General features: G+C 45.5%; 2 protein-coding genes across 2 annotated transcripts; one reads left to right on the top strand and one right to left on the bottom strand.

Annotated features, from left to right (window-relative positions):
* Positions 1-1181: 1181 nt before the first annotated feature.
* Positions 1182-17324, bottom strand: LOC139418373 (platelet-activating factor acetylhydrolase IB subunit alpha2-like). The gene is made up of 6 exons (XM_071167771.1): positions 16947-17324; positions 16334-16415; positions 8459-8548; positions 5672-5788; positions 5420-5542; positions 1182-2999 (listed from the first exon to the last, which is right to left on the bottom strand). Exons 2-6 carry the CDS (start codon positions 16412-16414, stop codon positions 2721-2723), a joined length of 690 nt encoding a protein of 229 aa, XP_071023872.1. The 5' UTR covers position 16415; positions 16947-17324; the 3' UTR covers positions 1182-2720.
* Positions 17325-18360: 1036 nt separating this feature from the next.
* On the top strand, positions 18361-27818 carry LOC139418372 (myelin protein zero-like protein 2). Its single transcript, XM_071167770.1, has 4 exons — positions 18361-18602; positions 23925-24094; positions 25275-25485; positions 25666-27818. Exons 1-4 carry the CDS (start codon positions 18548-18550, stop codon positions 26022-26024), a joined length of 795 nt encoding a protein of 264 aa, XP_071023871.1. The 5' UTR covers positions 18361-18547; the 3' UTR covers positions 26025-27818.

The raw sequence follows: 27818 nt of genomic DNA, 5'->3' as shown, positions 1-27818 counted from the left end.
GAGGCTACGTAAGGGGGATTGGTGGAGGCTACGTAAGGGGGATTGGGGAGGCTACGTAAGGGGGATTGGGGAGGCTACGTAAGGGGGATTGGGGAGGCTACGTAAGGGGGATTGGGGAGGCTACGTAAGGGGGATTGGGGAGGCTACGTAAGGGGGATTGGGGAGGCTACGTAAGGGGGATTGGGGAGGCTACGTAAGGGGGATTGGGGAGGCTACGTAAGGGGGATTGGGGAGGCTACGTAAGGGGGATTGGGGAGGCTACTCTATAGCCTACAATTGTATTACTAAAAGGAGTATTTTAATACTTCAACAGAGTCTGTGTTTCATTTCCTTTACTAATGTATGTTTGATAATATAGACCTGATCAGTTTGAAGAAATTGACCAACAACCTATACGCCCTGTCTTACCTCAGACTACTGTATAATGCTCCATGAACCGCATCTCATTAACCTTCCTCCCCTCCTCTTTCAGTGGTGAGGGGACAGAGGAGTGATAAGACTGACTTCCACGTACCAGGTTAGCCATAGCAATTTATCAGTTACAGTAAAACAGAAATGGTGTCTTCCTATTGGTGCAGTAATCTGAATGGTACTATTAACTTCTAGTCAAAGTGAATCCTCGTTCTATTGCTGATGTGCATTAATGGTCACCAATATAATAGTTTTGGCAACAAGCTATTTCATTTATTTCTTCAATTTGACTACCTTTATCCTCTCATTTTTACCATTTCTGTTGTGAGCCTTAGTAAAGGTTCCATCATAAAACTGTGCAAACCACCACCACACCATAGCAGCAGAGATATCCAACAGGTAACTCGTAATTATCAGCCAGGGATAAGGGATGGGGTTTATTCAAGAGTTCTTAAAACAGCAAGACAACCCTCCTCTCTCCCTCACAATATCACTGATAATTACCAGATTTATCTGTGTAACAGTTACCATAAATTGTGCAAGCGTTTGCTTGCCATCAGTGTCTGTCCCATTGACAGTAAGAGGTCTGTCCCACTTGGAGTGCACATAAAAGGGCTCCCTCTAGAGGTTAAATGGGACTCCTGCAAGTTAATTATGCAGTGACAATCACAGATACTAATCTGTTAAATCACAAACCTTGATGATATAATACCTTTCCCCCACATTTACACCTTAAATACAACCGAAATGAAGCAACACCACAAATGATATACATCCATGGTCCTTTATTGGATTGCGCCGTCTTCTCAGCATGTGACAATAAGCCAGATATAGTGCACAGTTTGCACCAAATACAGATGCTCACTAATGGTCATTCTCTTACAAACACTACCACATTCGCAACACAAGGCCATCTATCCAAGCTTCACACACACACATATATATGTATTATATACAAATGGGCCATTTCTAAACAGTCATACAAACAATGCACAGACTCAAACATAAGTGACATACACACTTCTCACCTCCAGCTATGTTTAAGGTTTACTCACACACGCGTATACAGAATGTAGATCAACACAGCGCAAGAAGAATACGTGTAGACGGTTATAACATGAGAGCAGTCGGTGCTCAGCAAGAGGACCTCTAACCACTTCAGTTCAACTGCACCAGGAAACAAAACAGGGTTGAAAGGTCAAACACATGACATTCTCTATGTGACCTGTGGTCGGTTTTTAGTGTAGTAGACTAGTAATTCAATCAATGTTGTGTGTCAATAGCTTTATCATGATGCCACTGTTTAAGTCGTCCTGCGACAATGTCATGTGTTAGGAGGCAGGTGGTAGTGTGGCCAGGGCTGGATGGGGGTTCTGTATACTACACAAGACAAAATAAGGACAAAAATGAAGAGCGGCGAGAGTGAGCAGGAGAGAGAAAGTGCAGGGATTTTAGTTACAGTTTTTTCTGTGTGTAAGAGAGGCAGTGTCTGACAGTGTGTGTATGGCAGAAGGCCATTACGGGAAGATAGCTTTGACTTCACTGCTGTGTGTGTGTGTGTGTGTGTCAAAGCAGAGAGAGGGGGAGGAGAGAATATTTCGCAGTTGGTCCTCAGATGGTAAGCTTTTAAAAAGTCTGTTGGGGCAAATGGAGCCAACTCAAACTGATTTCTGAGAGAGAACGCATCGGAGTGCTTATTACTGTGCAGCTAAGCTGTGACCGAGTAGGAAGCTACTTTACATTTCATATGGCAAAACTGACATTTTACAGTCTACTACAGTGTGTGTTTTTTTTGGGAGGGGTCTATGCATGTGTGCCATTGGCCTCTCTATAATGCTTGTGCAGGTGTACTTCAGAAATGTCCCATCTCTCTCTCTATCCTCCCACTATCAGATCTCTCTGACCGCAAGTGCTACTGTTGCTGCTACAGCATGTATGTAGATCTCTCTGGAAGTTGTTGACTCTCTCCACACAGTCACCCCGCACACATGCACATGATCCCATGCACTCTCCCTCCTGCAGTTTCAGTTCCACTCACATGAGAGTGCCCATTCTCTCTGCTTGGCCCAGCCCCCTCATGTGAGTGACATATATTGATCTGACCCCTTCCCCAGACAGGAGCATGCCTCACCCCTGACTATCCCCCCTCCCCTGTTCCCAGTAGAGACTCCAGGTAGAAGTTGCCCCTAACCACAGATCTAGGACCAGACCCTGGAAAAGTGGTTTGGGGAAACTTCCAGCTACTCCCCAACAGAAGGAGGGAGTCAGTGAAGCATGTCCCTGGCTGTGTGGCCCCTGGGGTGTGGGCCTCAGACCAGCGAGGCCCTCTTCTCCTCAGGCGTCTCATCCAGTATCTGCAGCAGTAGGTCACTGAGGGGCTTGGCGATGGCCCGGTAGCCCGCCGCCGTCAGGTGCAGGAAATCAAACATGTCCCGTGTGGAGATGGTCCCGTCAGAGTGCACAAAGCCCGCCCCCACGTCCAGGAACTGGGCCTGGCCCAGCCGTGGCAGCCAGGAGCGCAGGAAGCCATTCACCGCCGCGTTCTTCACCCGCAGCGGGTTGGGCCCGTCACCCCGTGCCAACAGACCCTGAGATATACAGACAGAAGAGGTTAGTTACTAAAAGGACAAACATCTGTAAATGCATAATCCTAAAATCAGGGTTGGGCACAATTCAGAATCAGTTTGCACTATTCTGTGAAGGGAATAGTACACAGCGTTGTACGGGATTTTCAGTATCTTGGCAATTTTTCGCATGGAATAGCCTTAATTTCTCAGAAGAAGAATAGACTGACGAGTAGCAGAAGAAAGTTCTTTGTTTTTGGCTATTTTGAGCCTGTAATCGAACCCACAAATGCTGAAACCCCAGATACTCAACTAGTCTAAAGAAGGCCAATTTTATTGCTTCTTTAAAATCAGGACAACAGTTTTCAGCTGTGCTAACATACTTGCAAAAGGGTTTTCTAATGATCAATTAGCCTTTTAAAATGATAAACTTGGATTAGCTAACACAACTTGACATTGGAACACAGGAGGGATGGTTGCTGATAATGGGCCTCTAAGTGACACAACTTTTGAACGGTAGTGTATATATTTTGTTTTCCTTGATCATTCATTTTAAGAGTTTGTCCTGAAAATCTACTGTTTCAACAATATTTTATATGCATTTATATATGATGTTATTTCCTTAAATTCAAACTCAAAATTGCATATCTGTATCCTGTTTCCTGCTTTGATTCAACTCTAATAAACATTTAAAATATATGAAGCATCCTCAATTAAATTCTGAATTGAGCCCAAGCCTGATTCTAATATACAGTGGGGCGAACAAGTATTTGATACACTGCCGATTTTTGCAGGTTTTCCTACTTACAAAGCATGTAGAGGTCTGGAATTTTTATCATAGGTACAACTTCAACTGTGAGAGACGGAATCTAAAACAAAAATCCAGAAAATCACATTGTATGATTTTTAAGTAATTCATTTGCATTTTATTGCATGACATAAGTATATGATCACCTACCAACCAGTAAGAATTCCGGCTCTCACAGACCTGTTTTTCTTTAAGAAGCCCTCCTGTTCTCCACTCATTACCTGTATTAACTGCACCTGTCCACACACTCAATCAAACAGACTCCAACCTCTCCACAATGGCCAAGACCAGAGCGCTGTGTAAGGACATCAGGGATAAAATTGTAGACCTGCACAAGGCTGGGATGGGCTACAGGACAATAGGCAAGCAGCTTGGTGAGAAGGCAACAACTGTTGGCGCAATTATTAGAAAATGGAAGAAGTTCAAGATGATGGTCAATCACCCTCAGTCTGGGGCTCCATGCAAGATCTCACCTCGTGGGGCATCAATGATCATGAGGAAGGTGAGGGATCAGCCCAGAACTACACGGCAGAACCTGGTCAATGACCTGAAGAGAGCTGGGACCACAGTCTCAAAGAGAACCATTAGTAACACACTACGCCGTCATGGATTAAAATCCTGCAGCGCACACAAGGTCCCCCTGCTCAAGCCAGCGCATGTCCAGGCCCGTCTCAAGTTTGCCAATGACCATCTGGTTGATCCAGAGGAGGAATGGGAGAAGGTCATGTGGTCTGATGAGACAAAAATATTGCTTTTTGGTCTAAACTCCACTTGCCGTGTTTGGAGGAAGAAGGATGAGTACAACCCCAAGAACACCATCCCAACCGTGAAACATGATGGTGGAAACATCATTCTTTGGGGATGCTTTTCTGCAAAGGGGACAGGACGACTGCACCGTATTGAGGGGAGGATGGATGGGGCCATGTATCACAAGATCTTGGCCAACAACCTCCTTCCCTCAGTAAGAGCATTGAAGATGGGTCGTGGCTGGGTCTTCCAGCATGACAACGACCCGAAACACACATCCAGGGCAACTAAGGAGTGGCTTCGTAAGAAGCATCTCAAGGTCCTGGATTGGCCTAACCAGTCTCCAGACCTGAACCCAATAGAAAATCTTTGGAGGGAGCTGAAAGTCCGTATTGTCCAGCGACAGCCCCGAAACCTGAAGGATCTGGAGAAGGTCTGTATGGAGGAGTGGGCCAAAATCCCTGCTGCAGTTTGTGCAAACCTGGTCAAGAACTACAGGAAACGTATGATCTCTGTAATTGCAGACAAAGGTTTCTGTACCAAATATTAAGTTCTGCTTTTCTGATGCATCAAATACTTATGTCATGCAATAAAATGCAAATTAATTACTTACAAATCATACAATGTGATTTTCTGGATTTTTGTTTTAGATTCCGTCTCTCACAGTTGAAGTGTACCTATGATAAAACGTACAGACCTCTACATTCTTTGTAAGTAGGAAACACTGCAGATTTTGCAGGTTATCAAATACTTGTTCTCCCCACTGCACATGCTCATATAGTATTGACACTGAGGTGATAATGCAAACTTCCTGAATGCAAACACTGCATGAGATTGAAATGTTATACTCCAGATACACTGTAGACAAAAAAACAAAAACTTCACTTACCAGAACAACAACCTTAGTCTTTGGAAGACGGGAGGTGAGCAGCTGTGCAATTGCAAGGATTCCCCCTGCAACTTGCTCAGCTGAGTGCTCATGATTGTTGGTTCCGACCCACACCACAGTCACCTGGAGGGGACCAATGAGGTATTGATTAGGTGTTCTGATCTGGATGAAAAGCATTGCAGGCCCAAAACTGTCCCCCTGTGCTGTGCCCTTTTCCCTCTCAGGGCCTGTGCTGGCCCAGTTGAATCTCACCTTGGGCCTGATGTTGTCCAGTTCTCCATTCTGCAGCCTCCACAGCACATTACAGGTGGTGTCTCCCCCGATTCCAAAGTTGAGCGCGTGCAGTGGAGAGAAAAGCTCCCGCCAGATCTGTGGACACACACAGGTTTTTTTTTCTGGAACAAAAAAGGGGCTTAGGTGGTGGGTGTGGCTATAGGTTTGGTCAGCCAGTCTGAATTTTAGAGAACATTTTAGAAGCCCCCATCCTGGCAGTGTAGGAGAAATGTTTGCAGTTTTAAAAGTGAATCTCGCAATTCTACACATTTTGCCATAGAGCTCACATTTGACCTTATTCTCCCCAATTTCATGGCATCCAAATTGGTATTTAGTCTTGTCTCATTGCAGCAACTCCTGAACGGACTCAGGAAAGTTGAAAGTCGAGAGCCGTGCGTCCTCTGAAACACGACTCAACCAAGCCGCACTGCTTCTTGACACAATGCCCGCTTAACCCGGAAGCCAGTCACACCAATGTGTCAGAGGAAACACTGTACACCTGGCAACCGTGTCAGCGTGCATGCGCCCGGCCCGTCACAGGAGTCGCTAGAGCGCGATGGGACAAGGACATCCCTGCCGGCCAAACCCTCCCCTAACCCGGACGACCCTGGGACAATTGTGAGCCGCCCCATGGGTCTCCCGGTCGTGGCCGGCTGCGACAGAGCCTGGCCTTGAACCAGGATCTCTAGTGGCACAACTAGCACTGCGATGCACGACTCGACCACTGCACCACTCTGGAGGCCCCAAAATGTTGCAGTTTTGCTATGTCTATGGTGTTCTTTTTGCTAAAACATAAAATCAATACTGCTAAATTCAATATTTTGGGAATGTTCAATTCTCCCCGTCTAGCTTTTATTATGGTGATTGTTAGTTCTCAAAAGACTATAAAAAATATATATTAGGTCCATTATCATTTCTACATGCCTGATCTGTTTTTAGTCATTTGAGTTGATTGTACATTACTATTTCATATAATTATAATCTTCTTAGTATGAATAGATTGTTTTCATATATCCTTAAAGACTGAAAGTAGTGTTAGGTTTAAGCCCTTTGTGTATGAGAGGTGTAATTATTTAAACGAACTTCAGAAAATGTGTATTCCCAATAGCTCAAGGCCTCTCCGGACTGATGCGAAGTCCTGTGATATGCACAGAGGAGCATGGAGAAATCCTGGGTCATGGAAAAGTACATCTTTGTGGCGGGGGTTGACGCCTGATTCAAGGGTTTTTCTTTATTTTATTTTTACTATTTTCTACATTGTAGAATAATAGTGAAGACATCAAAACTATGAACTAACACATGGAATTATGTTGTAATAAAAAAAAAACTTTAAAATGTTGAACAAATCCAAATATATTTTAGATTCTTCAAAGTAGCCACCCTTTGCCTTTATGACAGCTTTGCACACTCCTGGCATTCTCTCAACCAGCATCACATGGAATGCTTTTCCAACAGTCGGAGTATACTCAGCACTTGTTGGCTGCTTTCCTTCACTCTGCGTTTCAACTTATTCCAAACCATCTCAATTGGGTTATGGTCAGGTCATCTGATGCTGCCCTCCATCATGTTCCGTCTTGGTCAAATAGCCCGTACACAGCCTAGAGGTGTATTGGGTCATTCTCCTGTGGGAAAACAAATGATAGTCCCAGTAAGTGAAAACCAGATGGGATGGCGTATCGCTGCAGAATGTGGTTGTAGCCATGCTGGTTAAGTTTGTCTTGAATTCTAAATAAATCACTAGTGTCACCAGTAGAGCACCATCAGACCTCCTCTTCCATGCTTCACGATGGGAACCACACATGTGGAGATCATCCGTTCACCTACTCTGCATCACAAAGACACGGCAGTTGGAACTAAAAAGGTCAAATTTGGACTCAACAGACCAAAGGACAGTTTTCCACCGGTCTAATGTCCATTGCTCGTGTTTCTTGACCCAAGAAATTATCTTCTTATTATTGGTGTCCTTTAGTCGTGATTTCTTTGCAGCAATCCGACCATCAAGGCCTGATTCATGCAGTCTCCTTTGAATAGTTGATGTTGAGATGTGTCTGTTACTTCAACTCTGAAGCATTTATTTGGGCTGCAATCTGAGGTGCAGTTAACTCTAATGAACTTATCCTCTGCAGCGGAGGTAACTTTGGGTGTTCCTTTCCTGTGGCGGTCCTCATGAAAGCCAGTTTCATTATATCGCTTGATGGCTTTTGTGACTGCACTTGAAGAATCTTGAAATTTTCCAGATTATCGCCATAATATGGACTTGGTCTTTTACCGAATAGGGCTAACTTGTCACAACACAACTGATTGGCTCAAATGCATTAAGGAAAGAAATTCCACAAATGAACTTTTAACAAGGCACACCAGTTAATTTAAATGCATTCCAGGTGACTACCTAATGAAGCTGGTTGAGAGAATACCAAGAGTGTGCAAAGCTCTCATCAAGGCAAAGTGTGGCTAATTTGAAAAATCTAAAATATATTTTGATTTGTTTAACACTTTTTTGGTTACTACATGATTCCATGTGTTATTTCATAGATTTTATGTCTTCACTATTATTCTATTAAAAACCCTTGAATGAGTAGGTGTCCAAACTTTGACTGGTACTGTTTTTGTTTATTTTATTTTAACAATGTTTGGACTTAGTTGTTGTTATGAAAAACACCAGGGTCATAGCACAAAGAAAAACGAACACATGCACTGAGGTCAACACACACAGGATTCTAAGTGACATAACACAGTATGTATACACAGGCAGCTGTCCTCCCTCACCTCGTACTGCTGCATTAGCTGCACCATGGAGTCTCCTATAAACAGCACCTCCGGCTCCGCGTCCTTACACTCCTGAACAAATCTTGTGTGCTGCACAAACACATGTCATCATCACCAGGCAGACACTACTACACAACAAGATAATGTTACACAATGGTGAAGATAGAGATGAACATAGGAGGGTCATGACTGTTTCAGCCATGTTAGGTTTCCTCTATGCTAGGGATCATCAAGTAGATTCAGCCAGCCATGTTAGGTTTCCTCTATGCTAGGGATCATCAAGTAGATTCAGCCAGCCATGTTAGGTTTCCTCTATGCTAGCGATCATCAAGTAGATTCAGCCATGTTAGGTTTCCTCTATGCTAGCGATCATCAAGTAGATTCAGCCATGTTAGGTTTCCTCTATGCTAGCGATCATCAAGTAGATTCAGCCATGTTAGGTTTCCTCTATGCTAGCGATCATCAAGTAGATTCAGCCATGTTAGGTTTCCTCTATGCTAGCGATCATCAAGTAGATTCAGCCATGTTAGGTTTCCTCTATGCTAGGGATCATCAAGTAGATTCAGCCATGTTAGGTTTCCTCTATGCTAGGGATCAAGTAGATTCAGCCATGTTAGGTTTCCTCTATGCTAGCGATCATCAAGTAGATTCAGCCATGTTAGGTTTCCTCTATGCTAGGGATCATCAAGTAGATTCAGCCATGTTAGGTTTCCTCTATGCTAGGGATCATCAAATAGATTCAGCTGTGGGGAAAAACATTATTTTGAGGGGATGGTCAGAGGCCGGACCGACTGCAAGAGGCCCAAACAGATATAATATCGGAATTAAAACATTCATTCCATTTTTGTATATGATCACATACAGTATCTATATTACTTTGGAACAGATTTACAAAATGTTTATCTCTTGGAGTTGATTTGCCTGGTATTTTTACAGTCTTATGCCCAACAATAATAATACAAATTAGGGAAGCACAATATAAATTGGTGAACATATCGGAATGGGCTGATATTAGCTAAAAATGCCAACATTGAGCAGTCATTTGAAAGAGTAAGACAATTTCAGTGAGGCAATTCAAAGGCGTAATCCATTAAAGCCAAGATAATGGAATTCATTCTCATTGACAATCAACCGTTCTCTGATAGCCAAAAACTCCATCTAAACGTGAAACAGTTCTCAATTGCGGTAATTCTGGAAACAGTTTCATATCAAATCAAAATAATTTCACAAATGCTAAATTCACACTTACTGTACACTGTCTTAACAGTTGCAGCCAACAGTATTTTTCAGTGACAACACGTTTGTGTAGGCCTGGGCGATATATCAAATTAATTTGTGTTTTAGCACAATGTTCCAAATGCCTGTATCGCAAGAATCAAGATACTTTTTTTTTTTTTTTAAGAGTATTTTTGGTCTCGCCTTCGCTCCTTCTGCACTGCGTACCTTCCATCTCACACAGACACCAAGCCCCCCCACTGCGTACCTTCCATCTCACACAGACACCAAGCCCCTCCCACTGCGTACCTTCCATCTCACACAGACACCAAGCCCCTCCCACTGCGTACCTTCCATCTCACACAGACACCAAGCCCCCCCACTGCGTACCTTCCATCTCACACAGACACCAAGCCCCTCCCACTGCGTACCTTCCATCTCACACAGACACCAAGCCCCTCCCACTGCGTACCTTCCATCTCACACAGACACCAAGCCCCTCCCACTGCGTACCTTCCATCACACAGACACCAAGCCCCTCCCACTGCGTACCTTCCATCTCACACAGACACCAAGCCCCTCCCACTGCGTACCTTCCATCTCACACAGACACCAAGCCCCTCCCACTGCGTACCTTCCATCTCACACAGACACCAAGCCCCTCCCACCGCGTACCTTCCATCACAGACACCACGCCCCTCCCACTGCATACCTTCCATCTCACACAGACACCAAGCCCCTCCAAATGTGTACCTTCCATCACAGACACCAAGCCCCTCCCACCGCGTACCTTCCATCTCACACAGACACCAAGCCCCCCCCACTGCGTACCTTCCATCTCACACAGACACCAAGACACCCCCCCCCACTGCGTACCTTCCATCTCACACAGACACCAAGCCCCCCCACTGCGTACCTTCCATCTCACACAGACACCAAGCCCCTCCCACCGCGTACCTTCCATCTCACAGACACCAAGCCCCTCCCACCGCGTACCTTCCATCTCTTAGACACCAAGCCCCTCCCACCGCGTACCTTCCATCTCACACAGACACCAAGCCCCTCCCACTGCGGACCTTCCATTACAGACACCAAGCCCCTCCCACTGCGTACCTTCCATCTCACAGACACCAAGCCCCTCCCACCGCGTACCTTCCATCACACAGACACCAAGCCCCTCCCACTGCGTACCTTCCATCACAGACACCAAGCCCCTCCCACTGCGTACCTTCCATCACAGACACCAAGCCCCTCCCACTGCATACCTTCCATCTCACACAGACACCAAGCCCCTCCCACTGCGTACCTTCCATCTCACACAGACACCAAGCCCCTCCCACTGCGTACCTTCCATCACAGACACCAATCCCCTCCCACTGTGTACCTTCCATCACAGACACCAAGCCCCTCCCACTGCGTACCTTCCATCACAGACACCAAGCCCCTCCCACTGCGTACCTTCCATCACAGACACCAAGCCCCTCCAAATGTCTACCTTCCATCACAGACACCAAGCCCCTCCCACCGCCTACCTTCCATCTCTTAGACACCAAGCCCCTCCCACTGCATACCTTCCATCTCACACAGACACCAAGCCCCTCCCACTGCGTACCTTCCATCTCACACAGACACCAATCCCCCCCCTCCACTGCGTACCTTCCATCTCACACAGACGCCAAGCCCCTCCCACTGCGTACCTTCCATCTCACACAGACACCAAGCCCCTCCCACTGCGTACCTTCCATCTCACACAGACACCAAGCCCCTCCCACTGCGTACCTTCCATCTCACACAGACACCAAGCCCCCCACTGCGTACCTTCCATCTCACACAGACACCAAGCCCCCCCACTGCGTACCTTCCATCTCACAAAGACACCAAGCCCCCCCACTGCGTACCTTCCATCTCACAGACACCAAGCCCCCCCACTGCGTACCTTCCATCTCACAGACACCAAGCCCCTCCCCTGCGTACCTTCCATCTCACAGACACCAAGCCCCCCCACTGCGTACCTTCCATCTCACACAGACACCGAGCCCCCCCACTGCGTACCTTCCATCTCACACAGACACCGAGCCCTCCCACTGCGTACCTTCCATCACACAGACACCAAGCCCCTCCCACTGCGTACCTTCCATCTCTTAGACACCAAGCCCCTCCCACCGCGTACCTTCCATCTCACACAGACACCAAGCCCCTCCCACCACGTACCTTCCATCTCACACAGACACCAAGCCCCTCCCACTGCGTACCTTCCATCTCACACAGACACCAATCCCCTCCCACTGTGTACCTTCCATCACAGACACCAAGCCCCTCCCACTGCGTACCTTCCATCACAGACACCAAGCCCCTCCCACTGCGTACCTTCCATCACAGACACCAAGCCCCTCCCACTGCGTACCTTCCATCACAGACACCAAGCCCCTCCAAATGTGTACCTTCCATCTCACACAGACACCAAGCCCCTCCCACTGCGTACCTTCCATCTCACACAGACACCAAGCCCCTCCCACTGCGTACCTTCCATCTCACACAGACGCCAAGCCCCTCCCACTGCGTACCTTCCATCTCACACAGACACCAAGCCCCTCCCACTGCGTACCTTCCATCTCACACAGACACCAAGCCCCCCCACTGCGGACCTTCCATCTCACACAGACACCAAGCCCCTCCCACTGCGTACCTTCCATCTCACACAGACACCAAGCCCCTCCCACTGCGTACCTTCCATCTCACACAGACACCAAGCCCCCCCACTGCGGACCTTCCATCTCACACAGACACCAAGCCCCTCCCACTGCGTACCTTCCATCTCACAGACACCAAGCCCCCCCACTGCGTACCTTCCATCTCACACAGACACCAAGCCCCTCCCACCGCGTACCTTCCATCACAGACACCAAGCCCCTCCCACCGCGTACCTTCCATCTCTTAGACACCAAGCCCCTCCCACCGCGTACCTTCCATCTCACACAGACACCAAGCCCCTCCCACCGCGTACCTTCCATCTCACACAGACACCAAGCCCCTCCCACTGCGTACCTTCCATCTCACACAGACACCAAGCCCCTCCCACTGCGTACCTTCCATCACAGACACCAATCCCCTCCCACTGTGTACCTTCCATCACAGACACCAAGCCCCTCCCACTGCGTACCTTCCATCACAGACACCAAGCCCCTCCCACGGCGTACCTTCCATCACAGACACCAAGCCCCTCCCACTGCATACCTTCCATCTCACACAGACACCAAGCCCCTCCCACTGTGTACCTTCCATCTCACACAGACACCAAGCCCCTCCAAATGTGTACCTTCCATCTCACACAGACACCAAGCCCCTCCCACTGCGTACCTTCCATCACAGACACCAATCCCCTCCCACTGCGTACCTTCCATCACAGACACCAAGCCCCTCCCACTGCGTACCTTCCATCACAGACACCAAGCCCCTCCCACTGCGTACCTTCCATCACAGACACCAAGCCCCTCCCACTGCATACCTTCCATCTCACACAGACACCAAGCCCCTCCCACTGTGTACCTTCCATCTCACACAGACACCAAGCCCCTCCAAATGTGTACCTTCCATCACAGACACCAAGCCCCTCCCACCGCGTACCTTCCATCTCTTAGACACCAAGCCCCTCCCACCGCGTACCTTCCATCTCACACAGACACCAAGCCCCTCCCACCGCGTACCTTCCATCTTACACAGACACCAAGCCCCTCCCACCGCGTACCTTCCATCTCACACAGACACCAAGTCCCTCCCACTGCATACCTTCCATCTCACACAGACACCAAGCCCCTCCCACTGCATAACTTCCATCTCACACAGACACCAAGCCCCTCCCACTGCATACCTTCCATCTCACACAGACACCAAGCCCCTCCCACTGCATACCTTCCATCTCACACAGACACCAAGCCCCTCCCACTGCATACCTTCCATCTCACACAGACACCAAGCCCCTCCCACTGCATACCTTCCATCTCACACAGACACCAAGCCCCTCCCACTGCATACCTTCCATCTCACACAGACACCAAGCCCCTCCCACTGCATACCTTCCATCTCACACAGACACCAAGCCCCTCCCACTGCATACCTTCCATCTCACACAGACACCAAGCCCCTCCCACTGCATACCTTCCATCTCACACAGACACCAAGCCCCTCCCACTGCATACCTTCCATCACACAGACACCAAGCCCCTCCCACTGTGTACCTTCCATCTCACACAGACACCAAGCCCCTCCCACTCACAACAATGAAAGATAACTTACTCTTCTCTGACAATAAGCAGTTTAAACTCAATATTTGCATTTGAGGATTGGTCCAACAGAATGGGTCATATGGACACCGAAACGCTTAGACATTATTTTACTGTAATAAAGGAGAACTAAACCGTTCTAACGATACTCAAAATACAGAACACAGCAGACCCTACCAAAATGAGTATCAATGAACATGATTGTGGAAAATGAATGATCGGTTTCTGTCGCACGTGGCATTGCGGTACTATTTTAGACTTAAGTGCTAGCTGTCTAGTCTGTGTTTTAGAACTGTGTGCAATGAGCATAAAGACTCATTTATATCAGGAATTGGCAACTCGTTCTCATTCTGAGAACTGGGCATCTTCTTATCCGGGTAGGCCATTTGACTTCAACATCTGTGGACAGGCTAGCATGCTGTTCAGTTGGAGACAGACAGGAAGGTGCATACATAACAGTTCAACTGTTTTGCCTCGTTAGCAAGCAAATAGATCCAAGTTGGCTAGACTTTAAATACACTGAACAAAAATATAAAACACAACATGTAGTGTTGGTACCATGTTTCATGAGCTGAAATAAAAAAAGAGCCCAAAAATATGGCAGTACCTTCAACCAGCCTCACAACTGCAGATCACATGTATGGTGCCTGTGGGTAAATGGTTTGCCGATGTACACGTTGTGAACAGAGTGCCACATGGTGGCGGTGGGGTTATGGTATGGGCAGGCATAAGCTATGAACAATGAACACAATAGCATTTTATCAATGGCAAATTGAATGCACAGAGATACCGTGATGATATCCTGAGGCCCATTGTCGTACCATTCATCTGCCGCCATCACCTCATGTTTCAGCATGATAATGCATGGCCCCATGTCACAAGGATCTGTTAAAAAAAATTCTGGAGGCTGAAAATGTAGCAATTCTTCAATGGCCTGCATACTCACCAGACATGCCACACATTGAACATGTTTGGGATTCTCGGATGGACGTATACGACAGCGTGTCCCGCCAATATTCAGCAACTTCGCACAGCCATTGAAGAGGAGTGGGACAACATTCCACAGGCCACAATCAACAGCCTGATCAACTCTGTGAGATGTGTCTCACTGCATGAGGCTAATGGTGGTCACACCAGATACTGACTGGTTCTGATCCACACCTCTACCTTTTACGGTATTCTATCTGTGTCCAACAGATGCATATCTGTATTCCCAGTTATGTGAAATCTGTACATTAGGGCCTAATGAATTTATTTCAATTGACTGATTTCCTTATATGAACTGTAACTCAGTAAAATCTTTGAAATTGTTGCATTTATATTTTTGTTAAGTATATAAGATTAGCTTGCTACTCACGCGGGCTTGTGCTAAGAGATTTATGAGACCTGTGTTAATGTTCTAGAATGCCTGCTACCAGAAGTTGGCCATTGTTAGTGGATGTGAATAGCTCTGGTTAAATGTGTAAAAAAATGAAATAGATTTTTTATAGACTTGAAAGCCTGGTTAAACAAATTATTACATCATTAGCGAGTCTTATTGTTGTGGAAGGCTTATATTTAGCCTATATATAATTTTACAAGCACAGAATTCATTAGATTATTCCTGACTGTTTGAAATTAACTGTGCAACAAAGCTTATTAGGAAAAAAATGAGATACTGCATCTCATGAATCGGCCATATATGTGTGTGTATATATATATATATTTTTTTTAAAGTTTAAATATTCCCCAGCATTATGGCCATATCCCCCAGCATTATGGCCATATTCCCCAGCATTATGGCCATATCCCCCAGCATTATGGCCATATCCCCCAGCATTATGGCCATATCCCCCAGCATTATGGCCATATTCCCCAGCATTATGGCCATATTCCCCAGCATTATGGCCATATTCCCCAGCATTATGGCCATATTCCCCAGCATTATGGCCATATTCCCCAGCATTATGGCCATATTCCCCAGCATTATGGCCATATTCCCCAGCATTATGGCCATATTCCCCAGCATTATGTTTGCGGCGTCCGTCTTCTGGTTTACACACAGGTGTTCGAGACGCAGATAGAAAATTAGCACAATAGTCCACTCAGTCTTCCGTAATCTAGCACAGCAACATGGAAATATGGCCATGTGGGAACAATAACCCTATAAAAAAGGTGTGTATCAATTTAACCTTGTGTTTTTTTAAATTATTTCTTGGGGATATGAAAGATAAGGTCCTTATTTTTCCAAAACCATACCGCAAGCGATGTGTTAATGTTCAGACCAAGCGTAGGGCTCTTTAAAAAAACTCCCCAGTACAGAAGAGACCTTCGTCCAATAACTCTTATGTGTAATATAACTAAGAATCAAAATCCAAGGCTAGCAGTAAGGTAGACTAACCTGGGACATCCAGCGGTCGTCTCCCTGTACGTCCTCTACTGCCTGGGCCACTGCTGCGGGGTTAATCTCATCACCACTCATCCTATCAGAGACACAGAGGAGTTAAATCACACACACAATTAAAATAATAGCCATGTCCTTTAATATGCCCTGAAGAATAATGTCATCTGGTAGGTTATTGTCAGACAGTTGATGAGGCTAGCGACTGGCTTTCAGTCCCCCTGTTGTGCACAGAGCGAGTGCTGATGGAGGTGGAGATAACAGCGCCTGCTCACTAGGGAGGCCCCACACAGACAGGCAGGCCAGGATGCGAGTATCTAATGACAACACCTTATATGAAGCCAAAGGGCTGGAATTGAGCACAACAATATGAATCGACTACTGATAATAACTTTACAATCATGAGTTGTTGCTAAGTGCTAGCAATTCAGAAAGCTTAAATTGAGTTTGAATTATCAAATCGTGGCATTTGCGCTTCATTTTCACGACGACCAAGTAAGCACCAGTAATCACTGCGGACTGTCGCTGTTCTCTCTCCCGAGCAACACACAAGGCACGCCCATCGGACAAGGGTCAGTCAATCCGTGAAACCGCCAGTACCCTACACACTTACCTGGAGGTCTCTGATGATGGTTAATTGTTGCCAATATAACCAGAATATTCCCTCGCGCACGGAGGCTGCACGGCTCCGATGTGCGTGTGCGACCAATGATGGCTTGCTAACGTAGTGCTTCGGTGCGGATGCTGCGGTCGGGGCGGGCGCTAGTTAGCTACTAGCTGGCTAGCAACTCACCCGGACACAATCAACTCCTTGTTTTCAGTCAATAAACTACGATATAGCTTATATGTTGTTCTAACTCTAACAACCATCTGCAAAATAAATGTGAAATGTATTGGTCGAGTCAACCCAACCTCCCGCTCTTCAGCATGCAACGTTTCCTCTCCTCCTTTTCTCTCTCCAGTCTCAATGGTCCACTTCCGCTTTGGAATTGCCCAGCGACAGAAGTCTTCTTCTTTGGTATAATGGCGTTTGCAACAATTATATGTGCATTCCACCACCTACTGTACAGGTGGATAATAAGGATACCATTTAAAAAATAATAATAATATATATATATATTTAAATTAAACAATCCATACTATCAGCAACGAAATGTTAATTATACTAAATCAGCCTGCTTTTCTGTTTTAAATCAGGTCCCTACAAGGATCCTGTGATGGCGGGACATTTCCTGGCGACAATAGTCAGTGTTAAATGCTCTACAGCAAAGCTTTCTTAGTGTCCAACAAGCTTTCTCTACCCTTAACCTTGTTCTGAACACCTCCAAAACAAAGGTCACGTGGTTTGGTAAGAAGAATGCCCCTCTCCCCACAAGTTTGATTACTACCTCTGAGGGTTTGAGATGAGTCGTGCATTGAAGCATGTTCCGCCTCTTGGCTTTCATTTAATACTAGGTAGGTATCACATTTAAAAGCATTATCTATTGACATGATTTCCGATCATTATTATATCAGTATCTTTATTTAGTGGGTTGGAATGTAAATTATAGCTTGAAGATGATTTTCAGGTTTTAGTGTAATACAAAGAAATGTCCACCGGGTGGCAGCAGTCGCTGGCTGCATAGTGCACCCAATAAAGTAACAAAACCTTTGCTTTAGTTGTTTTGAAAATAAACAATATGTTGTCCCAGAGACCTCATTTGGAACATTATACCTAAATGTTGTCCCAGCGTGGGAGATCGTACCTTAATATTGGTTCTGGCGCTTGGGGCATAATACCTTTATATTATCCCAGGGACATCAAATGCCTAACTAGTATGTGCGTTGCTACTGCCTGCACATGCATGCACAATTGGATGGAAATTACCGGAAGAAAAACAGATTTTGCCTGCGGGTAAAAGTAGGCCTGCAGCAGCAGTAGGAATACTTTACACATAGTTTTGGTCAAACAGGTTTGACAAGAGTGTACATCACCCGCCCTCCAGACTGGCAAAGGCAAAAAGTGTGTGATGCTGCCTATTTATGACGCCGCCTACAGTCCTAGTGCGCACATCGCCTGTGCTTTCAGACTCCCGAGTCCATAGCGCTAAATTACTTTATCAAAAACCTGTTGAGGTAATCCTTGCATGACCCTTAGAACTTTCAATTTTGGAGGTGTCTAGTAACTGTTTGACATTTTGTCAGTCTTTAAGGCCTGAGCAAACTGCCAATCCGATGTATCGGACATGGCTACAGTTCCTCGCGCTTCTGGGTGGATTTGCAGTGCCAGGTGAGTTCGAAGTTACTTCCTTAATTTCTGATTTCAGTCCAATTAGTCACCATTTGGAGTTATACATGAACACTTGGGCCTAGTATTATTCTGTGAAAACATTGTTTCCAGCAACTGTAGGGCTCAAATGGCTACAGTTCAGGTGAACAGAGCCCCTATCTAATTTCCATCATAATGATAATGAGTAACCTACTCTTGATTCTGTATACTTTATCATTATAGAATAGCTTCGACATTGACATGTTTTTCAGGTAGACCAGGCCAAAGATCTCGGATAATTATTAGAGTATTTTAAATAATCCCACAGCACCCCCTCTCGCACCCATCTACACTGAACAAAAATATAAATGCAAAGTGCAACAATTTCAAAGATTTTCCTGAGTTACAGTTCATATAAGGAAATCAGTCAATTTAAATACATTCATTATGCCCTAATATATGGATTTCACATGACTGGTAATACAGATATGCATCTGTTGCTCACAGATACCATTAAAACATTTTTAGGGGCGTTGATCAGAAAAACAGTCAGTCTATGACCACCATTTGCCTCATGCAGTGTGACACATCTCCTTCACATAGAGTTGATTGTGGCCTGTGGAATGTTGTCGCACTCCTCTTCAATGGCTGTGTGAAGTTGGCGGATATTGGCAAGAACTGGATCACGCTGTCGTACACGTCAATCCAGAGCATCCCAAACATGCTCAATAGGTGACATGTCTGGTGAGTATTCAGGCCATGGAAGAACTGGGACATTTTCAGCTTCTAGGAATTTTGTACAGATCCTTGCGACATGGGGCCGTGCATTATCATGCTGAAACATGAGGTAATGGCGACGGATGGATAGCACGACAATGGGCCTTAGGATCTATCACGGTATCGCGGTGCGTTCAAATTGCCATTGATAAAATGCAATTGTGTTCATTGTCTGTAGCTTATGCCTGCCCATACCATAACCCCACCGCCAACATGGGGTACTCTGTTGACAACGTTGACGTCAGCAAAACGCTCACCCACACAACGCCCGGTACAGTTAAAACCGGGACTCATCCATGAAGAGTACACTCCTCCAGTGTGCCAGTGGCCATCGAAGGTGAGCATTTGTCCACTGAAGTTGGTTACGACGCCGAACTGCAGTCAGGTCAAGATCCTGGTAAGGACGACGAGCATGCAGATGAGCTTCCCTGAGACTGTTTCTGACAGTTTATGCAGAAATTCTTCAGCACTGCAAACCCACAGTTTCATCAGCTGTGGTGGACATTCCTGCAGTCAGCAAGCCAACTGCACGCTCCCTCAACTTGAGACATCTGTGGCATTGTATTGCGTGACAAAACTACACATTTTAGAGTGGCCTTTTATTGTCCCCAGCACAAGGTGCACCTGTGTAATTATCATTCTGTTTAATCAGCTTCTTGATATGCCACACCTGTCAGGTGGATGGATTATCTTGGCAAAGGAGAAATGCTCACTAACAGGGATGTAAACACATTTGTGCACAAAATTTGAGAGAAACAAGCTTTTGTGCATAATATAAATATTATGGAAAACGTCTGGGATTTTTTATTTCAGCTCATGAAACATGGGACCAACACTTTACATATGGTGTTTAGATTTTTGTTCAGTGTATAAAAACTAAGAATTCAGGTAGGTCCATCCCAGTTTCGTTCCTTGTAGCCCTTTTCTGCAGTCAAATTACCTAGTGGCCTCATGGGTGGAATGTTATTAATATTTTATTAATAATTTTTATTTTTTTTAAATAGCAGGAAATCGAGTGTTTCTATGTCAAACAGTTCTGTTATTTTTCTGTGATGCATATAATGTGTAATATTGGGATGCAAACTCAAAATGGAATACATTTCAACTCTATATCTGACATTGTACAGGTGTCTTCTTTTTAAGAATTTATTTTATTTAAGACTACCAAGAAATTCTGTGTGACCATGATTTAGCCCACTGCAGTCAAATATTAAGAAACGTTTTGCAACAGAATTGGCGGAATGAATACACCCCTGATCACCCGCACACACAGTTCACTTTCATAGCAGCCATACAAACAGCAGCATCACATCTATGCTCTCTCCTCCTCGCACATTTTCCCTTCGCTTGTGGAGTTCAGTGCGCAACACAACACTGTGATCAGGCGAAAAAACCTCTCCAAGCCAAACCTTCATACCATAACTACAACACACAGCCTACATCAGTGTCACCATATTAGCTAACATCATATACATTACCAAAAGTATTTGGACATCTGCTCATTGAATATCTCTTTCCAAAATCATGGGCATTAATATGGAGTTGGTCCCACCTTTGCATGCTATAACACTTTTCTGGGAAGGCTTTCCACTAGATGGAACATTGTTGCGGGGACTTCCATTCAGCCACAAGAGCATTAGTGAAGTCGGGCACTGATGTTGGGCGATTTAGGCCTGGCTCGCAGTCTGTGTTCCAATTCACCCCAAAGGTGTTCTTTGAGGTCAGGGCTCTGTGCAGGCCAGTCAAGTTCTTCCACACCGATCTTGACAAACCATTTCTGTATGAACCTTGCTTTGTGCACGGGGGCATTGTCAAGCTGAAACAGGAAAGGGCCTTCCCAAACTGTTGCCACAAAGTTGAAAGCACAGAATCGTCTAGAATGTCATTGTATGCTGTAGCGTTAAGATTTCCCTTCACTGGGACTAGGGACCCAGCCCGACGCATAAAAAACAGCCCCAGACCATTATTCCTCCTCCACCAAACTTTACAGTTGGCACTATGCATTGGGGCAGGTAGCGTTCTCCTGGCATCTGCCAAACCCAGATTCATCCGTCCGCCTGCCAGATGGCGAAGCGTGATTCATCACTCCAGAGAACGAGTTTCAACTGCTCCAGAGTCCAATGGTGGCGAGCTTTACACCACTCCAGCCGAACCTTGGCATTGCGCATGGTGATCTTAGGCTTCGGCACTTGGCGTTCCCATTCTTGTGTGGCCTACCACTTCTCAGCTGAGCTGTTGTTGCTCCTAGACTTTTCCACTTCACAATAACAGCACTTACAGTTGACCGGGCCAGCTCTATCAGGGCAGAAATTTGACAAACTGACTTGTTGGAAAGGTGCCATCCAATGAAGGTGCCAATTTCAAAAGTCACTGAAAGTCAGTAAGGCCATTCCACTGCCAATGTTTGTCTATGGGGATTGCATGGCTGTGTGCTCAATTTTATACACCTGTCAGCAGAGTGCAACTTTCACATGTCCCCCCCCCCCCACATTCTGAAATAGCTTTCTTGTCCCCCCCCCACACACAGTTTTATAATTGGAATGTGATACAAAACGAAGCAACGGTGTGCTTTAGGACCATGCGGACACCTCCGAGCAGTCGGGTAGGAGTGTTTATCCGACAGTTGAGTGTTTATCCGACAGTATTAAAAAAAAATATATATATATATTATGCCCCCACTTCTAAAACAAAAGTTGCGCCCCCTGCCTGTCAGTGTGGCTGAAATAGCCAAATCCACTCATTTGAAGGGGTGAACACATACTTTTGTATACATAGTGTAGCTACTAGAACTAAAGCGTTAGTAAACCCACAATCCAATCGATGTGTAGAATCACGCAGTAGAGTACAGCTAGCAGTTACACCGCCTGGACCCGGTGACGATAAATTGTTAAAATCAAAAGCTAGCCTTGAATTGAAAGAGTTGGCGTATTGGATAGCCTTAGCCAGCTAGCTAACAAAAATATCATTCCTGTCCGTTAGAGTCAGGTCCTTGAGTAGGCTGCATTAGCTTGTATAAGTAAAACTGAAACTGGAGGGGAAAAAATACAATTTCTCTCTTTGCTGCTTCTCCTTAATATTTGAAGAAATTAATTCGTGCAACACTGTTCAACTATTGTCTTTCTCTCTCTTTGAGTCAACTACTCACCACCATAGCCACGGGGTCTTTATTCCTCCTGTATAAGTGGACAAAAATAGTCATCAGCATCACGGAGAAAAAAATACTGCTGTTGACACACTTGTTGAATTATGCAACAGAACGTAACAACAACAGTAATTTATGAGGCAGTCTAGACAGCGCAGGTGAGTACAGGTAGGCCTAGAGTGACAGAGCAAGGGTTTTGGTGGCTCAGTAGACAATGGTTTTGGTGGTTGCAGCCCTCTTCCTATTTATGTTAATGTTTCATGTATGCAAATACACCTGTTGTATTTATGCAAATGAGGCATATCATTGTCTTTTTTAACACAAAATATATTTTTAAAATACTGTACCTGATACAATTAGAACATGCATAGGCTATATCAGTGTATTCTAAGAAACAAATAGTTAAATTTGATAATAAATTGAATAGGCTACCTGAATTCCCACCAAAATCCCTGAATACCATTAATTATTTGTCCGTGCCAATGGATACAGATGTAAGATTGAATGTTTGCCAGAACAGCTTTATCAGAATCTTTTAATAGTCCCTGGCTGGTTCAGTCTCCCATAGGTGGACCTCTGGACTGAACACCTACAATCATTAACACACACACACAAACACACAATATAACACAGTGAGGGCCTGGCACAGCAGTGGAATGCTGAGTGAATCATTACAGGGCCATTCCACCTGCTTTCTAATTTTATTATTATTATTATTATTTTATTTATTTAACCTTTATTTAACTAGGCAAGTCATTTAAGAACATATTCTTATTTACAATGATGGCCTACCCCAGCCAAACTTGGACAACACTGGGCCAATTGTGCTCCGCCCTATGGGACTCCCAATCACAGCCGGATGTGATACATCCTGGATATATAGTTTATTTGCTCTTTCAGTTTTCTTTGTGTTTGATTTAAGTGTGAATTAGAACTCTAGCTCAGCTTATTGTCGTGATTAGTCCACACTGGACTACATAAAGTACTGTAGGAGAGGAGACACGCTTGAAGAGTGTGACTGTGTACAAAATGCATCATTTGTGAGCTACATTACAGCTCCAGTGATTTGAGGAGTGTAGTCAGTGTACCAATTGGTTCTTGGAAGTCAAGGCCATGTTTACTGAAGATACACGGTATAGTACTGTGTATACTGAAGCAAGTGAGCTACGTTTAAACTGAAGATATGTAAACAGACATTTTGTTTTAAAAACCACTATCAACCTTCTCATGGTCATATGCATCCTCGAAGCTGTGAAATAAAGATTTCTGTGTTTAGTAGTGTACTCTGAACGTTCTGTGAGGACTTTGATAAGGTGCTTGCTAATGCTGTTCGCAGGGTTATTTAAATGCATTTATTTTATATAGTGTATGCTGCACTGTATATCTGTGCCTGCGTGTCTCATTGGGTCCATTCTTTGTTTCAGGTGTGCTGCGAGTCGGTGGGATGGAGGTTTTTATGTCCAATGAGGTGGAGGCAGTGAACGGGACAGAAGTGAGACTGAAGTGCACCTTTAAGTCCAAACACCCCGTGTCCCTCTCCTCTGTGACTGTCTCCTGGAACTTCCGTCCCTTGGGCCCGGGAGACGAGGAGTCGGTGGGTGACCTTTCCACACTGGAAGCCGGATTAACAGTAGACATGCAGTGAATGTGTCTGAATTAGGGGGAAGACGAGGTTAGACATGCAGTGAATGTGTCTGAATTAGGGGGAAGACGGGGTTAGACATGCAGCGAATGTGTCTGACATGCAGTGAATGTGCCTGAATTAGGGGGAAGACGGGGTTAGACATGCAGCGAATGTGGAAAACGGGGTTAGACATGCAGTGAATGTGTCTGAATTATCAGTGAATGGGAAGACGGGGTTAGACATGCAGCGAATGTGTCTGAATTAGGGGGAAAACGGGGTTAGACATGCAGTGAATGTGTCTGAATTAGGGGGAAGACGGGGTTATACATGCAGCGAATGTGTCTGAATTAGGGGGAAAACGGGGTTAGACATGCAGTGAATGTGTCTGAATTAGGGGGAAAACGGGGTTAGACATGCAATGAATGTGTCTGAATTAGGGGGAAAACGGGGTTAGACATGCAGTGAATGTGTCTGAATTAGGGGGAAAACGGGGTTAGACATGCAGTGAATGTGTCTGAATTGGGGGGAAAACGGGGTTACACATGCAGTGAATGTGTCTGAATTAGGGAGAAAACGGTGTTAGACATGCAGTGAATGTGTCTGAATTAGGGGGAAAACGGGGTTAGACATGCAGTGAATGTGTCTGATTAGAGGGAAAATGGGGTTAGACATGCAGTGAATGTGTCTGAGTTAGGGGGAAAATGGGGTTAGACATGCAGTGAATGTGTCTGAGATAGGGGGAAAACGGGGTTAGACATGCAGTGAATGTGTCTGATTAGGGGGAAAATGGGGTTAGACATGCAGTGAATGTGTCTGAGTTAGGGGGAAAATGGGGTTAGACATGCAGTGAATGTGTCTGAGATAGGGGGAAAACGGGGTTAGACATGCAGTGAATGGGGAAAATGGGGTTAGACATGCAGTGAATGTGTCTGAGTTAGGGGGAAAATGGGGTTAGACATGCAGTGAATGTGTCTGAGTTAGGGGGAAAACCGGGTTAGACATGGGAACACACCTTTGTAGTACATGTTCTTAAATGAGTGAAATCAAAATCTAGTGAGTATTGAGTCATCACTTTATATTTCTTGAACCACTGTGAATGTGTGTCATGTTTATTCATGTATGTACTCTTTGAAACGTGTGTGTGTGTCAGGTGTTTTACTACCAGGATACGGCATACCCCCCTACAGAGGGGCGGTTTAAGGGCCATGTGGTGTGGTCGGGGGACATCCTGAGACAGGACGCCTCCATCAGCCTCCAGGACGTTCCCTTCACCTTCAACGGTACCTACACCTGCCAGGTTCGCAACCTGCCTGACGTCCACGGCATCAACGGAGAGGTCACCCTCAGGGTCGTCCACAAAGGTCAGTCAGTCAGTCAGTCAGCCTGACAATTAATGTAAGTTCACAAATAACTACTCTATGTTAAAATGTACTGAATACTGTAAGTCTACCAGACACTTGTAAAGGGTTATTGAGGAATGCCAGTCAGTGCTAATGTATTGCTGTGTGTGTGTTTGTGTTGTGTTGTGCTGCTCCCTCCAGCCTCCGTCTCTGAGATAGGCATGCTGGCTGTAGCCATCGGGGCAGCCATCGCCATAGTCCTGGTGGTGCTGGGCATCTTTGTGGTGTTCAAGTACCGCAAACTCAACCGCCACGCCAACACAGACCTGGAGCTGCAGGGGAGGGAACTGCAGGAGAGAGAGTTAAATGCCAGGGTCCTAGAGGAGAGAGAGCTAAATGCCAGGGTCCTAGAGGAGAGAGAGCTAAATGCCAGGGTCCTAGAGGAGAGAGAGCTAAATGCCAGGGTCCTAGAGGAGAGAGAGCTAAATGCCAGGGTCCCAGAGGAGAGAGAGCTAAATGCCAGGGAGAAGAAGGAGTGGAAGGACCCTACAGTGTGTTGAGGGGTCTAGGGGGGTCCAGGGGTCAGGGCCAAATCCCCTCCCTACCTCTGCTGGTGTGGGCGAGGTGTCCTGTTTGGATGGACTGGTCTCTGACTAGAGGGGCTGGCCATTCCAGGTCCACTCTGTTTGGGAGGACTGATGAATTTCTGGGGGGGGGGGGGTCCTGCTTTCTTCTACCGTCTGCTCACATGAGTCGCCATTCAGACTCTTGCTACTGTAGTTGAACTTAACCCAGTATTAGTGATCCCTTTACATTCCACCACTTTTTTAGGCATCATTTCATGTTTTTTAACAAACAGCTATGTTATTGTATTTTAACTATGTAGTATTATGACTACTGGTAGTCTATTTGAGTCAATAACTTTACTGAGTAATAGTCCAAGAGATACCAGTATGTTGGAGGAATTTTTTTTAACCAAAATTGCTGTTCTTTGGAACTTTTTCACTAACATCAACTCACACTGAGACTGCTGGCCCAGCTGCCTGGCCTGGCCTGTTATGTCTGTCTGTCTGTGCTTCTCTCCATTAACTCTTGTTAGATATGGCTGAATTGGCACCAGCTGCAGTCTCTTGATGTGGTGGCATCCAACACAACTAGCAGACTGGTTCAGCAACTCTTTGCTCCAGTATGCATCTTCTTCTTCATCACATTTGGGATGGTAGCCATTTGATCCAAATTCGTTTACAGAATTATTTTACCACTTGAATAATCAACATTCCTCTACAGTTGAGCTAATGGCTCATATGGACATCATTCCAAAATGAATGTTTTTGACAGCAAATTTGTGAGTGAGTTTTGTGGTTATGGTCAAGGTCCCATGGTGAGTTAAGTCAGTGAAACACTTTTGTTAAACCTGTGGTATCTGGGGGTTGCTAAGGTAAGGACAAGGGCTGGTGGAAGCCCTGTATCTGGCAGTGGCTAATGTTAAGGCTAAGGGCATTGGGAAGTAAGGCTTTTGGAAGCTTTCCTGGGCCAGGAGTTTTCTGTGACTATCTGCCATTTAGTTTTTCTGGCCAACGCTCTCCTGCTTCCTGCAAAAATGACAACTTAAATGACTGCCTATTACTTCTGGATATAAAAGGAACTGTGATACATCTTTGAATGTAGATGAAGAACCCCACCATTCCATGAAGAAGCCTGTTTTCCATGAAGAAGCCTGTTTTCCATGAAGAAGCCTGTTTTCCATGAAGAAGCCTGTTTTCCATGAAGAAGCCTGTTTACAATGAAGAAGCCTGTTTTCCATGGGTTCTGTCATTTTTGTGAACTGATGTTGCCACCATGTGTCCATTATAGGAAGCAGCTCCATCTTTCTCCCTCTGTGTCCACACTGAGGATCATGGGTGTTGTGGTCTCAAAGTTTTCTCCCTCTCTCATATTCTGCCTCTCCTGTTGTATTACAAAGCTGCCCATGAGCCAAATGAACAGAGGAGTCTATCCAAGACACTGCCAACACCCCAGTCTGCCCAGTCTGAGGACATTGCCAGTCCATTCTAGCAGGATACTCTACAAGGTGCTGGTTCTGTTCACCTGCTTGTGCAGTTATCCAATCTGATGTGTTATGTCCCATCTGATCAATACCTGCCGCCAGCCAGCCCCATTACCCTCCCATGGGACTGGAAACAGTATTCTCCTGGTAAAGAATTCCATGAATGATTCTATTGATTTATTTCATGTATGCGTTTGTAAAGATCAAAACTGTATATTTTATCACACGTTTTTATAAGGTTGAGAGATTTATTTTATTGTGTGTTTTTCAATAAAGGAATGCTTGTTTTGATGGTTTTAACTCGAAA

This window comes from Oncorhynchus clarkii, chromosome 10 (assembly GCF_045791955.1).
Source record: "Oncorhynchus clarkii lewisi isolate Uvic-CL-2024 chromosome 10, UVic_Ocla_1.0, whole genome shotgun sequence".
NCBI lineage: Eukaryota > Metazoa > Chordata > Actinopteri > Salmoniformes > Salmonidae > Oncorhynchus > Oncorhynchus clarkii.
Note: the sequence above shows the minus strand (reverse complement) of the source record. Positions and strands in the feature narration are given on the sequence as shown.

Coding starts and splice junctions, on each gene's coding strand:
- LOC139418373 (XM_071167771.1), bottom strand. CDS start 16,414: ATGAGTGGTGATGAGATTAACCCCGCAGCAGTGGCCCAGGCAGTAGAG. Junction 5,789..8,458: donor AGCTAATGCAGCAGTACGAG/GTGAGGGAGGAC, acceptor GTGTGTCCACAG/ATCTGGCGGGAGCTTTTCTC. Junction 3,000..5,419: donor AGACTAAGGTTGTTGTTCTG/GTAAGTGAAGTT, acceptor TGTATATCTCAG/GGTCTGTTGGCACGGGGTGA.
- LOC139418372 (XM_071167770.1), top strand. CDS start 18,548: ATGTATCGGACATGGCTACAGTTCCTCGCGCTTCTGGGTGGATTTGCA. Junction 18,603..23,924: donor GGGTGGATTTGCAGTGCCAG/GTGAGTTCGAAG, acceptor TCTTTGTTTCAG/GTGTGCTGCGAGTCGGTGGG. Junction 24,095..25,274: donor GCCCGGGAGACGAGGAGTCG/GTGGGTGACCTT, acceptor TGTGTGTGTCAG/GTGTTTTACTACCAGGATAC.